Source organism: Rhinoraja longicauda, chromosome 18 (genome assembly GCF_053455715.1).
Source record: "Rhinoraja longicauda isolate Sanriku21f chromosome 18, sRhiLon1.1, whole genome shotgun sequence".
NCBI lineage: Eukaryota > Metazoa > Chordata > Chondrichthyes > Rajiformes > Arhynchobatidae > Rhinoraja > Rhinoraja longicauda.
Window position 1 is genome coordinate 27,647,706 of NC_135970.1, and position 15,864 is coordinate 27,663,569.

The window sequence follows — 15,864 nt, forward strand, 5'->3', positions numbered from 1 at the left end:
TTCCTTCTCTCCTGAGATGCTGCCTGACCTGCTGAGTTACTCCAGCATTTTGTGAATAAATACCTTCGATTTGTACCAGCATCTGCAGTTATTTTCTTACACTACCTTTTATATCCAGGAATCAGTCGGGAAGCCCTCACAATGCAATAACACAGGTCATTCATGAAACGGGAGCACCTGCTGCAAATAGTTTGCATAAGCGCATGTTTACGTAATTCATCTATTACGCAAGACGTTTACCTCCCTCATGTTCAATCTAACTCAATGTGATTACGATGGGCAGCAATCCCAACCATTGGTGGAATGTGTGGGATATGCTGGCGAACCAACCCAGTGCACACGAATGGCACTAACCCCACAATGCCAAACACTCGCACCTCCTCCCTGCCCCACCAAAAGGTTCGTACAAAACATAATAAATTGCAGGGATATCTTTGAAAGCAACATGACACATCAATTGACCTCAAACAAGCCCATCAAGAACAGATGAGAACTTAAGTAGAGAGAAGGCCGTGGGGGATGACACATGACTTCCCTATATTTTACAATGACTCCTACATCTGTAAAAAAAAGTTCAGGATCAGTGATAAATGAAGTAATAACTTCCAAAATGAAAACATTAATCGCTTTCTTATTATTGAAAATTGATCACAGTCCGACCTATTTTCTGGCAGTGGACAAGGTGTTAATTATTTAAATAAAGTTTGGATAAATATGGTGATTTAAACATCACATTTCATAGTTTCTTTCTCTTCCACATAGAGAATAATGGTAGCATAGCAGGTTTAAGTACCATGTTTCACAACAAAGTGTATTTGCAGAGTTTTGTGCAGAAAGCACCTTCACTCCCACAGACTGCGACATGTATTAACGTCAAGTAATCAAGTTCCTGATGGGTAATGATGGAGAGAGTTAAATCTGCCAATAGCTTTGTTGCTAAATTCATTAACAAGGAAATAGCCTGAGGGATTGGGCCACCTCCGCCTGAACAGAGGAAAGAGTGAGGCACACAGGCACACATGCAAAGACATTCTTCTGGCTCAACAAGGGGAAAATAATTCTGAACTCACAAAACAATCAAGATCAGATGGACAGCCAGAATTAGGCAAAGGGGTTTAATGATTTGGGGACAAACCATTGCATGCACTAACTTCAAACAAATTCTTGTCTTGCCCTGTGTATTCCATGGGGGTTTGTGCTGACTTTAACTGACAAGATTCGATCTTTGCTGTTATTCTGCTTGCCATTTGTTACGCAAAGCAACCTAACATCTGCAATTAGAATGTTCCAAGAGCACAGCGGTAAATGCACATAAATGATCTTACAAGGAGGTCCGTTCTTAAATACACAGTGTTGTAAAACTGTACAATTAGGTATTTCACAGTACAGGAATGATCCTGATCACACAAAATGCTTTGGAACAGCACAGTGGCTCTGTGGTAGTGTTGCTGCCTTGCAGCGCCAGAGACCAGGGTTTGTCCCTGACTACGGGTGTTGTCTGTACAGTGTTTGTACGTTCTCCATGACCGCGTACGTTTTCACTGGGTGATCCGGTGTCCTCCCACATTCCAAAGACGTGCAGGTTTGACTTCTGTAAATTGCCCCTAGTGTGTAGGATGCAAAACTGGCAAAACATAGTGTACGGGTGATCGATGGTCAGCTAAAACTCAGTGGGTCAAAGAGCTTGTTAGATGACGTTCTGGGTTGGGACACTACTTCAGACTGATTGTGGTGGTGGGTGGTAGTGGGGGAGTGAGGAAAGCTGGAAGGGAGCCAGGGCAGGACAAATACTGGTGAGTGATAGGTGGATAGGTCAGGGCAGTGGTTAGCCAAATGCCAGAGATGAAAATACAAAAGGTGTGTGAGATAAGGATACAAGGGCTGTAAATTGTGAAGCTAGAGTAGAAATATAGGTGGAATGGGAGGAGGAGGGCAGAAATGGGTCACGGGGAGAGAGGGGGGAGGGCGGGAATAGTGAGGGGGGTATTTAGTAGGGGGGTTTTAACTCCCCTACACATTCATACTTTCCTTTCTGACCTGGGCCTCCTCCATTGCCAGAGTGAGGCCACACGCAAACTTGGCGAGCTTACAACCAAACAATTCCAACACTGAATTCTCCAATTATAGGTAACTACCTGCATCGACCCCCCCCCCCCCCCCACTTTCTCTTCCCTGTGCCCCATCTTGAACCATACCCATTTCTACCCAACCCTTCCACCTTTATTCAATCCTCTGCCTTCACAATTCGCAACTCTTCCAACCAATACCTCACACTTTTTGTCTTTTCATCACCGGCCATTATCTAACCATCTGCCTATCAAGCCCCCCCCCCCCCCCACTTGTGTCCACCCATCACTTGCCAAGCTTTGTCCTGCCCCTCCTCTTTTCCAGCTTCCTCTCTCCCCCCACCCCCTACCACAATCACTCTGAAGAATGATTCCAATCCCAAACACCACTTTCAATGTTCTCCATTGATTCTGCCTGACCCTCTGAGTTCCTCCAGCACTTTGTGTCCTTTGTCGCCAAAATCAAATCTCTTCTTTGTTTAAAAATCATTAACAGCGAACAAAATGATATTCCTTTCCGTTCCGCATGCAGATTTACTTTTGAAATTATTTCCTGATTTGTTGTGTTCACGTTAATCTCCAATCTCAAGAACTTTCTTTGAAAAAGTGCCTGGCAATTAGGTGGTTTAAATAACAACACTGACATTCATCATCTAACTTTACAAACTAGTCTCATTTTGACACCAAAAGAGACAATATTTCACCCAACAATCCAAACGGAAAGCCCTCCTGAAATCCAATCTCACTTCAAAACAGTAAGAATAGAAAGGCAGATTATTATCTGAATGGTGTCAAGTTAGGAGGAGGGGGAGTTCAACGAGATCTGGGTGTCCTAGTGCATCAGTCAATGAAAGGAAGCATGCAGGTACAGCAGGCAGTGAAGAAAGCCAATGGAATGTTGGCCTTCATAACAAGAGGAGTTGAGTATAGGAGCAAAGAGGTCCTTCTACAGTTGTACCGGGCCCTGGTGAGACCGCACCTGGAGTACTGTGTGCAGTTTTGGTCTCCAAATTTGAGGAAGGATATTCTTGCTATGGAGGGCGTGCAGCGTAGGTTCACTAGGTTAATTCCCGGAATGGCGGGACTGTCGTATGTTGAAAGGCTGGAGCGATTGGGCTTGTATACACTGGAATTTAGAAGGATGAGGGGGGATCTTATTGAAACATATAAGATAATTAGGGGATTGGACACATTAGAGGCAGGAAACATGTTCCCAATGTTGGGGGAGTCCAGAACAAGGGGCCACAGTTTAAGAATAAGGGGTAGGCCATTTAGAACAGAGATGAGGAAGAACTTTTTCAGTCAGAGAGTGGTGAAGGTGTGGAATTCTCTGCCTCAGAAGACAGTGGAGGCCAGTTCGTTGGATGCTTTCAAGAGAGAGCTGGATAGAGCTCTTAAGGATAGCGGAGTGAGGGGGTATGGGGAGAAGGCAGGAACGGGGTACTGATTGAGAGTGATCAGCCATGATCGCATTGAATGGCGGTGCTGGCTCGAAGGGCTGAATGGCCTACTCCTGCACCTATTGTCTAAAACCAAATGTCTCCATTTAAACCATTAATTATAAATTGTACAACCCGATCGCATACTTTCTGGGGATTATCTGGTGACAGCTCCAGTGACTCAATTGATAAGACCTTGCCAGAGTGCATACACATTCTTTCAAACAGCTAATCTCACTTCCTGATACGGCTGAAGTAACGCTGCAAGGAACTTGAGACCACAATCCACTTCTCATTGCGTCCAGTGAACAGGGATTTAGATGATGTCGGCTACTTCCTCAGTCATGACTCAATGTTTATATATTTATAGCAAAGTCGACAATACTTAAAATCTGCAGTCACAGAATTAAGAGCAGAAATGCTTGTGCATTTCCTGAGGACTCACATTGAGTACCATGAGTAGTCGACCAAAAACAGGTCACAAGCATATTCACTTACTGTGTAAAAAGGATGCTTAAAATAGTCAACTACCGAAATATTTTAAAATACATAATTTAGCAAGCAGCCAAGCGCAGATACTCTATGGTCCCCCAAGCAGCTCAGGTGGTTAAAACTGCAGCAATTCAACTTTAAGCCAACGAGGTTTCAGGGCGCGAGTCCATTTCTACAATGGGACTGGAGGGACAACCACATTTTCTTCACCTTCCCTGAATTGGGGATGGGAAAGAAAAGAAAAGAAAAATACATTTCTTGTTCTTAACTGAAATCTTGCTGAAAGGTCATGTCAATGCTTGTGTGTGAGTTCATCAGTAACGTTTCCAGCTCAAGTTTTAAATAAATCAGGCCAGCGTTTGTGTGACTTACACACGAAACAAAGCATGGAGAAGAGGTCCTGAAAAATGACAAGTGGCCAACAAGAATTGCCCTCAACCCGATCTGAACATTAATGTGGAACTTAGCGAAAAAGGAACGGGCAAGGCCGATGAAACTAATGGCAGTGTTTTTTTCTCGGTTTACATTTATCAACGCGTTTACCCTACAACGTCATTACATTTTGCACTTTCAACGGAAGGCAGTGCAACAAAATGGGATTGTTGGCTTTGCAGAGCCTGAACCAAGGAGGGGAAGAAATCTTGCCGGTCTGCTAATCAGTTATTGGTCAGGGAATTGGTGGGTGATGACATCTGGGACACTGTGTATTGTATTGGTGTATTCATATCACTGGGTTGTAAGTTGCCCAAGCGAAATATGAGGTGTTGTTCCTCCAAAGTGCATGTGGCTTCACTCTGACAGTGGAGGTCCAAGACAGGTATGGGGAGGTATGGGCAGAAGTGTTGCATTTCCTGTGGTTGCAAGGGAAAATACCAGGTGAGGGAGTAATTTGGATGGGATGGGAAGGGTGAACCAGGGATTTGCGGAGGGAATAATTTCTACAGAAAGCGGAAAGGGGTGGAGATGGGACGATGTGACTAGTGGCGAGATCACGTTGGAGGTTGAAAAAATGTTAGAGGATTATGCCATGTATGTGATAGCTAATGGGGTGAAAGGTGAGAACAAGGGGAATATTCATTGAATTTGTAATTTTGTCAATATCAAAAAGATCACCATGTCAGTCACTGATTTTATTCCAGTTGAAGCACTTAGTTCAAAGACTTTTAGATACCAAGATGAGTTTAAAGATGCAGGGACGTTTACTTTAGAAATGCAAAGATCTAAGTAAGATTTGGTCTTACTTAGAATAGAGTGCCGCTGCAAGTATACTCTCAATAAAAATACTTTGCATATGTTTCTTTTCTCATATTTTAGATTTTGCACTTTGATAAACAGTAATAATTTAGGTGAAGACGATGATCAATAGATGGGATAAAATGGGCAGAGGGCTCGGCCCAAGGTTTTTAAGATCCCTCTTACCTGCTTCATCACATCAAGGATGAGTTCACAGTAAACTTCGTTGATTGCCATTGACAACGTTTGTCTGTTCATGGCCTTCGAGTGCAACCCTGATCCAACCAGTTTGATGAACTCCCAAACAGAAAGGCCACTCCACTTGTCTCCAAGATGAGATCTGTAATCTTCAATCTGCTCCTGCTGCCAATTAATTCCCATTGCCTCGGTCAGTTTCCGGAGGAAATACTCAATCTGAGCAGCGAGAACAAAAAATTTGTATTAGCACAGCGAATGGCCACAAAAATTCTAATTTCATGACAATCTAATATTATATGCAAATTAAATAACAACTTCAATTTCTAAAATTATTAATTGCACAGTTTTCTGCCAACTTTCTAACCCCCCCTCCCTCTAACCACAATCAGTCTGAAGAAGTGCCCTGGCCCGAAACATCACCAATGTGCATTCTCCAGAGATGCTGCTTGACCTGCTGAGTTACACCAGCACTTTGCATCTTATTTTGTAAGCCAGCATCTGCAGTTCCTTGTGTCTCCATTGACCAGCATTGATGTTACTCACAGGAGGACCAGAACCAGGAGGATTTTTTAGGACAGTCAAAGGGGGAAGCAGGGAAATAGCAGGAACATGAGCATGTGTGTCAGGAACGAAATCTGTGGAATTCTCTGCCTCAGAAGGCAGTGGAGGCCAGTTCTCTGAATGCTTTCAAGAGAGAGCTAGATAGAGCTCTTAAGGATAGTGGAGTCAGGGGGTATGGGGAGAAGGCAGGAACGGGGTACTGATTGAGAATGATCAGCCATGATCACATTGAATGGTGGTGCTGGCTCGAAGGACCGAATGGCCTACTCCTGCACCTATTGTCTATTGTCTATTCTCTATTTAAAAAGTGGGAAAGAGGGAAATAGAAATATTACAGAGGAGGAAAGGTGAGAGATGGAAACAGAGGAAGGGCAAGGGAAGTGATTCATAATTCAGGGTTTGATTCCAATTTTGAAGGCATAGTATTCAATGCATCCTTAGATCACTTGGTTCTCCTACTTCTCAGACAAAATGTGAATGGCAAAGATTTACCAGAGTTGGAACCAGTAACTATGGAGAAAGCCAGTGGCAGCAAACCTTTCTAATCCTGCATGTTAGTTCCAACATCAAAACTTCAAAAACAAAAGAGTTCAAACAAGTTGGGCCAGGCAGTATCCAAGAGTAACGTGCATTTCTACATCATTATCCAGAAGCAAATGCAAGCCAACATTTACAATATCTTTATCTTCAAAAGAAGTCAAGAGTTGGGACAATGGATAGATCAGTGTGGGCCCTCTGCCAGTTCGGAAGCAGAATCCAGCACATCTCACAGGCTGATGATAGACACAAAATGCCGGAGTAACTCTTCAAGGCAGGCAACATCTATGGTTAGAAGGAATGGGTGACGTTTCAGGTTGAGACCCTTCTTCAGACAGAGATGCTGCCTGTCCCGCTGAGTTACTCCAGCATTTTGTGTCTATCTTCGGAGTAAACCAGCAAATGTAGTTCCATCCTACACATCCCACAGGCTGCAAGTCGTTGCAGAATGCAAATACATGCCCATCCCCTCAGGAAAGAAACATGTTTAACATTTTTTTAGAAAGTCTCTTCACTTTAATAATTGACCAACTAATTAATATGAGAGAAACCTCTCTCCAACTACAAAAATTAAACTTCCTCTGATCTAAATTTATATTCCTGGGAACCCAGCCCAAGCCCAGAGAATTGTTTGACGAATTTCATATTTTTCACCATTCTTCTGTTTGTAAACAACAAGGTACAATTAAATGCATAAATAACATAGATAACATAATTAATGTCTTTATTTCTTAAAAATTGAACACAATTTTAAACAATGATTGTCAATCAATAATTTTATAAATAGTTGACAATCAGAGAGCATTTCAGTAAATGGCATAATGAAGATTTGGGTCACAAACACATATCAGTGGCAGGACTATCTAAATTGTTATAAACAGCATAAAATAATGGTTCTATATTTGAAGCAAATCTTATTCAAATATTTACGAGTCATTTGATCAATTTGTTGTTTTTTTAGTGTTTATTTTTTTAATTTTTAGTTTAATTAATTACAGTGCATATAACAACAGTAAACCCCATCGAATTCGTTGTTTACTCGGAAAAAAAAGTGGCAGATCTGCTAGAGCTGCTGCCTCACAATCAGATCGGGATCGATGACCCGATCATCACAGCACTGGGTCATGATCTCGGGTGCTCTCTGCGTGGAGTTGTCACGTTCTCCCTGTGACCACATGGGTTTCCTCCGGGTGCTCCGCTTTCCTCCCACATCCCAAAGATATGCAGGTTTGTTGGTTGATTGCCCCCCTGCAAATCATCCCTAGTGCGAAGGGAGTGGATGTGAAAGTTGGATGAACGAGCGTGAAAATGGGTGACCAATGGTCAACATGGACTCAATGGGCCAAAGGGCCGATTTCCAGTCTCTATCTTTAAAATAAAAGTATTATTTTGTACCTACCCTGAACGACCGTGCGCCTCACAAAATATGCCAGCAAGCAATTTAACTAAAATCCTAGCCTTGTGGACAAAAGAACATCCTCCTCTCAAGGGGTTGGATAGAGTTTAGGAAGGGTTTAGGGAAGTAAAAATGTGATTCACTTATGCGTCTTCCCATCTAGTAAATTACAGTTGGTATACAAAATGAGTGACTGCTTTGCAGGACACCTTCATTCAGAACGCAGTTTCTGAATTTCCTGAGTTTCCAGTTTTACTTGTCCCTTTTATTCTCCAACCTACTCACAGCTCTTTGTCTTTTACAGAGGCTCAAGAAAGCCCAATGTAAGAAACAACCTCTCATTGTCAGATCAGGCAGATGGACTTAACATCGCCCGGTGCGGCCGCGGGACGTTTCAGTGCCCGGTGCGGCTCGGCCGCGGGACGTTTCAGTGCCCGGTGCGGCTCGGCCGCTGGACTTAACATCGCCCGGTGCGGCCGCGGGACGTTTCGGTGCCCAGGGCGGCTCGGCCGCGGGGCCTTCCATCCCCTTGTGGGGGCTGTGCGTGTCGTTTACCTCGGTAGGGGTCGAGCTGCCTGTCCGTGGGTGCGGGGGGAAGAGAGGGGAAGTTTTGTTGCCTCCATCACAGTGAGGGGGTGTTTGGAGTCACTGTGATGGATGTTTGTGTTGGGGTCGGGTGTCCTGTGTTCTTTTCTTTTTTGCTGTGTTTTGTGTGACTGCTGAAATTTCGTTCGGTGTAAAAAGCCGAGTGACAATAAAGTGTTGTTATGTTATGTTATGTTACTCTCCTCAGGAATTGAGGCTAGTGTGGTGGCACAGCAGTAGAGTTGCTGCCTTACAGTGCCAGAGACCCAGGCTCAATCTTCACTATGGATGCGGTCTGTACAGAGTTTTTTACGTTCTCCCCGTGACCTGCGTGGGTTTTCTACGGGAGCTCCGGTTTCCTCCCACACTCAAGATGTATAGGTTTGTACGTTCATTGGCTTGACAAAATTGTAAATTGTCCCTAATGTGTGCAGGATAGTGTTAGTGTGTGGGAATCTTTGAAATGATTTAAATGAGAAATGTACGAGACACAATTATTAAGTTTGCAGAGGACATTAAATTAGGTGGTATAGTAGACAGTGAAGTTGGTTCTCAAACATTGAAGCAGGATCTTGATCGGTTGAGCAGGTGGGCTGAGGAAGTACAGATGCTCCTCGACTTACGATATTTTGACTTTACGATGGTGCAAAAGCTGGGCGTCAGCAGCAAGCCGCAGCTCTCTTCCGGTCACGTGTTTATCGGAAGTAACCCCATCGTAAGTCGAGGAGCACCTGTAGTTAATGGAGTTTAATACAGAGAAGTGAGAAGTGTTGCATTTTTTGTAAATCTTACCATGGCAGGACCTACACAGTGAATGGCAGGGCTCTGGAGAGTGTTGTAGAGCAGAGCGATCTAGGAGTGCAGGTGCATACTTCCTTGAAAATACCGTCACAGACAGATAGATAGATATAGGGTGTTCAAGAAGGCTTTTGGCATATGGCCTTCATCAGTCAGAGTATTGTATAGAAGTTATAAATGAATGAATGAATGAATAAGTTTACTGGCCAAGTATGTACACATACAAGGAATGTGCCTTCGTGCTCCAATAATATAGAAGTTAGGAGGTCATATTACAGTTATACAAGATATTGATGAGGCCACATTTAGCTCTGTGTGTTCAGTTTTGGTCACCCTGTTTCATACTTCAGACTGAAGATGTGTCTCGACCCAAAACATCATCAATCCCTTCTCTCCAGAGATGCTGCCTGTCCTGCTGAGTTACTCCAGCATTTTGTGTCTATCTTCTTATGTGCTATTCAGACCTTGCTGCCATGCTGACAGCACTTTCTTCCTCAGGGCCTTGATCACCAAGTAGTACAAGTGTAGCAATGTTATTGGACCAGTTATCTACCATTCTGACTTGGACTTTTGTTTTCATTGCTGGTGATTGAATACCCTGGCATTCCATACCTCAATACCATTGTGGGAACACCATCATTAAAACCATTCAAGGGGTACATTAGCACCTTCCGACAGCAATGTGGAATTGTGTAAGAAGGAACTGCAGATGCTGGTTTAACCCACAGATAGACACAAAAAGCTAGAGTAACTCAGCGGGACAGGAAGCATCTCTGGAGAGAAGGAATGGGTGATGTTTCAGGTCGAGACCCTTCAACGAGGGATTGATATGTCATCAGCAGCATGTCAGAACAAGATTGTCAGAACAAGAAAAACAAATATTGTCTTTCAGGTGACTGGTTAGCATGCAACAAAAGCTTTTCACTGTATATGACGGCACACGTGACAATAAACTAAACTCAACTCAACTCAAGATGTCTTCTTTATTGTTTTTAAAAAGAATTGCATCATGCACTGAGACACAATTTAAGTCCTTCACCAAATGGGCCACTTCAGCTACACAAACCGTTTCTGCCAGTCAGTTTAGAGGGCATTTAGCAGTCAAATCTAATCCCACCTGACATCAGAATAATTTTCAGGCACACATTTGAAATAGATAAAAAAGCAAGAACCATTGACAAACTTTCACACCAAGGGTGATGAAATTGGATTGTTTCATGTAAACATTCTCAAGCTTACCTCCTCCGGGACTATGATCAAGGGATACACATCTTCTGAGAGGAAGTTAAAGATACACCACACTTTGAAGGCATCTTCATCACTGATCAATAAGGTGTTGCAGTTCAGATTTTTCTTAACAGATAGAGTCCAGCACATTCTGTTAAAGTCACATTTATCAAAGCTGTTGGGTTGAACCTTGGGTGGGCAAGGATGAAATTGGGGGGAAAAAAGTCAGGAGAATAACAGCATAAAAGAGGAAAAATAATCATTAGCTACATTGCTTAGACATTCTGATACTTCGAGGGTCTCTAATACAGTAATACTATGGATTACTATTATCATCAAGTACTCACCAAGAATAAGGAAACTCTTAACTCATTTTGCTGCACAAGATTCATCGTAGAAACCATACACTCATTGGTTGAGATTTAATAAAAATGATTAGTGTGCCGATTTTATTTATGCAGCTAATTAAAATTTTGAACTGTATAACGAAAACATCAAGCTTCCTCAGATTCAAATGCATTCACACAACCACAGCCTGCCACAATACACTTTGGCCTAACTGAAAAGCAAGTAATTTATTTCAAAGAATAAGGATAAATAATTTACTCACAGCAATTTCGAATCATACCACAGCCGTTAAGCATTTTCAAGTGCTGGAGAAAACATTTCTTCCTCATATCAAATTCTCAGTGTAATCATACTGTGTGCAGTAGCTCACAAGTAGTTAACTTTTATCTCTCCAAATTCATTCATACCCAACACTGCAATTTAGAACTGATTCATTCTCATTATCTTTCAAGATCTATTGTGCCAATACATTTTAATCACTTCAGTTCGGGTTAATCAGGTTGATCAGCTGTCACAAGAACCATAAATGACTTCTTGAACTTCAAGTCGAAGGTATTTATTCACAAAATGCTGGAGTAACTCAGCAGGTTAGGCAGCATCTCAGGAGAGAAGGAATGGGTGACGTTTCGGGTCGAGACCCTTCAACAGACCCTTCTTCTTGAACTTCAGGAAATCTTTGCCTTCCCCCTCTCTCCATCCCTCCCCCTTCCCAGTTCTCCGACTAGACTGACTCTGTTTATCCCTGTTTGCTTTGTTGCTACCTTCTCCTAGCTAACAATGATCTATTCTACATTTTCCTTGACCTCCATCCCCTTTGTCTCATTTTGACACCTTACATTTCCTTATCTCTGTATCTCCTTCTCCCCTGATTCAGTCTGAAGAAAGGCCTCGACCCGAAAAGTTACCCATTCCTTCTATCCAGAGATGCTGCCTGTCCCGCTGAGTCACTCCATCATTTTGAACAAATGAATGAATGAATAAGTTTATTGGCCAAGTATGCAGATACAAGGAATGTGCCTTGGTGCTCCGCTCACAAATGACAACACAAACATACAGTTAACAATTAAGAATAAAGCATAAACACATCAAAACAATAAGGGATCGAAACATGCGGGTGAAAATAAACCAGAGCAAAAAAGAGACTACAGGCTTTGGTTATTGAGTAGAACTATCACTTGTGGAAAAAAAGCTGTTTTTATGTCTGGCTGTGGCTGCTTTGACAGTCCAGAGTCGCCTTCCAAAGGGAAGTGGTTCGAAGAGTTTGTGGCCAGGGTGAGAGGGGTCAGAGATGATCTTGCCCGCTCGCTTCCTGGCCCTTGTAGTGTACAGTTCGTCAATGGGGGGGAAGGTTGCAGCCAACAACCTTCTCAGTTGTGCGAACGATCTGTTGCAGCCTCCGGATGTCGTGCCTGGTGGCTGAGCCAAACCAGACCATGATGGAGAAGGTGAGGACGGACTCAATGATAGCAGTACAGAATTGGACCATCATTGCCTGCGGCAGATTGTGTTTCTTCAGTTGCCGCAGGAAGTACATCCTCTGTTGGGGCTTTTTGACTGTGGAGTCGATGGTAGCCCCCCATTTAAGGTCCCTGGAGATGATGGTTCCAAGGAACTTAAATTACTCCACAGATGCGACTATGGTGTTGTTGATGGTGAGTGGGGGGAGGGGAGGGGGATCTCTTCGAAAGTCTACAATTAGTTCCACTGTCTTGAGAGCATTGAGCTCCAGGTTGTTGCGATGGCACCAGGACGCCAGCTGTGTCACTTCCCATCTGTAGGCAGATTCCTCCCCAGTCCAATCAGGGTAGTGTCATTCGCAAACTTGAGGAGCTTGACAGAGGAGTCTGTGGAGGTGCAGTTGTTGGTGTAGAGAGAGTAAAGGAGAGGGGAGAGTACGCAGCCTTGCGGTGCTCCTATGCTGAGGGTTTGCGGGTCCGAGATGTGCTTTCCCAGCCTCACATGCTGCTTCGTGTCCGTCAGGAAGCTGATGATCCACTGACAGAGGGGTTCAGGCACAGTCAGCTGGGAGAGTTTGTAGTGTAGTAGCTATGGCACAATGGTGTTAAAAGCACAGCTAAAGTCCACAAACAGAATCCTGGCATAGGTCCCCTTGTGGTCTAGGTGCTGGAGGATGAAATGCAGGCCTAGATTGACTGCGTCGTCCACCGATCTATTGGCCCTATATGCAAACTGCAGGGGGTTTGTGATGTTTTTCAGCTGGGCCAGCACAAGTCTTTCAAAGGTCTTCATGACTACAGAGGTAAGTGCGACAGGCCTGTAGTCATTAAGGCCAGCGATCCTTGTCTTTTTGGGTACAGGGACAATAGTGGAGACCTTGAAGCAGGCAGGGACAGTGCAGGTTTGCAGGGACTGGTTGAAAATGTCTGTGTAGATCGGTGCCAGTTGTTCGGCACAGAGCTTGAGGGTAGAGGGGGAATCATTTTGCGTCTATCTTTGGTATAAACCAGCATTTGCAGCTCCTTCCTACAACATAAATGGTCAGAGTTCTCTCTGGCATACTGTCCGACACTTTCATATTCAATTTCCCCTCCCGCATGAGAAGTTCAAGATAAACATTCATCTAAGTTTCAACTATGCTCTTCTTTGCATTCAATTGTAATGCACATTAAATTACACAGACTTGGCAAACCCAACCTACTCTGCAGGATGCAAAGTATTCTGGTGGAGCAAGAATCATAAACGAATATGCAAGTTCATCTGATGCGTATGATAGTGATATTTTCAACTCAAAAATGCACAAAAACACAAAATTGACATTTTAATATACTCCCGAATAATCTCCGATTGACTGTGGAAATGATAAACTGTGTTGTCCACAAATTGACTGCCATATTTCCCTACATTATCTCAAAATGCACATTGGCACATTTTTAAGATCATGAAAAATGTAGTATAATAACTTCAATTTCTTTGATTCAAGTAAGATCAGGTGGATTTGGCAAGGAATTCTGATTTAGAAGGTGCATCGTAGAATACAAGTGGACCAATATCCTTTTGGCTTAAATACCCTTCCAACAACCACCAAACGAAGAGCGTTGCAACATTGTGGTTATGCTTTAAATCAGGGTTCACCAGTTCACACCCCACCAGATCAAATGGGAATTTTAAAATGCTTAACTGAATAAAACCTGAGAGCAAAGCTAGTATCTAATGGGGATCACGAAACAACCATATCAGACCTCATCTGTTTCGAGGGAAGGAAATCTGACAATTTGGTTGATCTGTGACTCCAGCACCACAGCAGTTGATCCTTAAATGCCCCCTGAATTGCCCCAGCTAGTCATTGTGTTCAAGGGAATTAGGACATATGGAGAAAAAAACAAACTCATGTACCAGGAAGAAATAAAGACGTCTCTTTCTCCAAGGTAGCTCAATTTACATTTGAACAAACATAACCAAAGATTTTGAAAAGATCATCACATCCATCTTGTTTGCATATCCAGATAACAGTACAAAGCATTCAATGGCTGTTAATCCACTCTCTATCCTATTTATCTATATACTAAAACTCTCGTTTGTTATCTTGTTTGTCACTGAACGTCAGCTAAAACGGTACACGATAGCGCGACAATGTTAGGCCCACCTTACTCACCATTGTCACTTTAGTGATAATGCAAGTAGTTATTATTGAAATCGGTGTTATATTTTTTAAGCTATTCACATTTTAAAGTTTAAAAGGACGGGAGGGGGAGGAGAGGAGGGAGGGAGGGAGGGAGGGAGGGAGGGAGGGAGGGAGGGAGGGAGGGAGGGAGGGAGGGAGGGAGGGAGGGAGGGAGGGAGGGAGGGAGGGAGGGAGGGAGGGGAGAGGAGAGGAGGGGAGGGAAGGGGGGGAGAAGGGAGGGGGAGTTGAGGAGAGAGGGGAGAGGACAGGGTGCTGCAGCAATGCAGGAGAGGTTTGGGCCCAATGGGTCCACTTGGTCTAGTTCCCTCTAAAACTTCGATCCTCCAAAGTAAATAAACCCTATTCTTAGTATGTATCGTCAAAACTAAGATTTGGACTCATCTGGCTTCTCTCTCTGTACCTTTCCAACCATTCATTTTGTGATTGTTATTGAACATTACCAAGGTCATTGCTTTCATTCTTATTCTCTTCCCTCAATCAACTCAGTGTAAATTCTTAGTCATATATTCTTAAAAAACCCACTGTGATGAAATGAAATCAAGATGTTTTAAAACCAGTCTTCTACTCTAAATTATTATTTCCTGCAACAACAAAACTCTAACTCTTTCCTCTCAGAACTATTTTCTTAAAGATTAGTTATGTTACATCTTTTGCCCTGATCTTTACAATTTTTGTTGAGTCCTATGGCATTGATGATGGCCTTTCAATCAGGATTCTCTTTTTTTTTTTAATAACATAGAAATATTATTTAATCTCAAAAAGTCCTGTCATTTCAGATAAAGGCCAGTGTTGCATAGTGAATTATAGCATTTTGTGTGAAACTGCAATGAATAACATCTGTACATTTTGTTAAGGCAAAGTGCTGTTCCCATTTTAAATGCACTCCAATTCTTGGTGCATAAAGCATGTGATAGAAACTTTGGACAAATTATTCAACTCTTGAAACAGTTCAGAGAACTGCAAAGAATATATAGGGATGTCAACTTAAAAGATTATTCTATCTAGTATTTTCTTGAGATCAAAGAATTGGGTTTATTCAGTATTATTAGATTTTTAAAAGTAGAGTTCCTACATTGTGTAGTTTTGTTTGTTTCAAATATCAACTAGCCTGTTTTGCTTGAGCAAATGCAAACCACTTATTTATCGCAGAAAGCAATAAACTGCCTATTCTTTAACAATGCATCAGTTGTTTGTAGAAGGCAATTATGGACAAATGCCCAGACCAATGGTTTCAGCTGGGTGTGTGGAAGAAAAGGAAAAATGTGTTTCCTGAGGTTTGCAGAAAAGTACAAATATATTCTTGTAGTCATTACAAAATCACGAAGTAAAAAGAAACATACA

The 15,864-nt window shown here is 42.7% G+C and overlaps 1 protein-coding gene across 3 annotated transcripts in view; it reads right to left on the reverse strand.

Annotated features, from left to right (window-relative positions):
* Positions 1-15,864, reverse strand: part of swap70b (switching B cell complex subunit SWAP70b) — an 86,488-nt gene that overhangs the window by 44,931 nt on the left and 25,693 nt on the right. For all 3 annotated transcript variants that reach the window (XM_078415382.1, XM_078415381.1, XM_078415383.1), the window contains exons 3-4: positions 10,545-10,721; positions 5,417-5,644 (exon numbers count right to left, since the gene is read on the reverse strand). In XM_078415382.1, the coding sequence (XP_078271508.1) occupies positions 5,417-5,644; positions 10,545-10,721 (405 nt within the window). The remainder of the gene's footprint in view (positions 1-5,416; positions 5,645-10,544; positions 10,722-15,864) is intronic.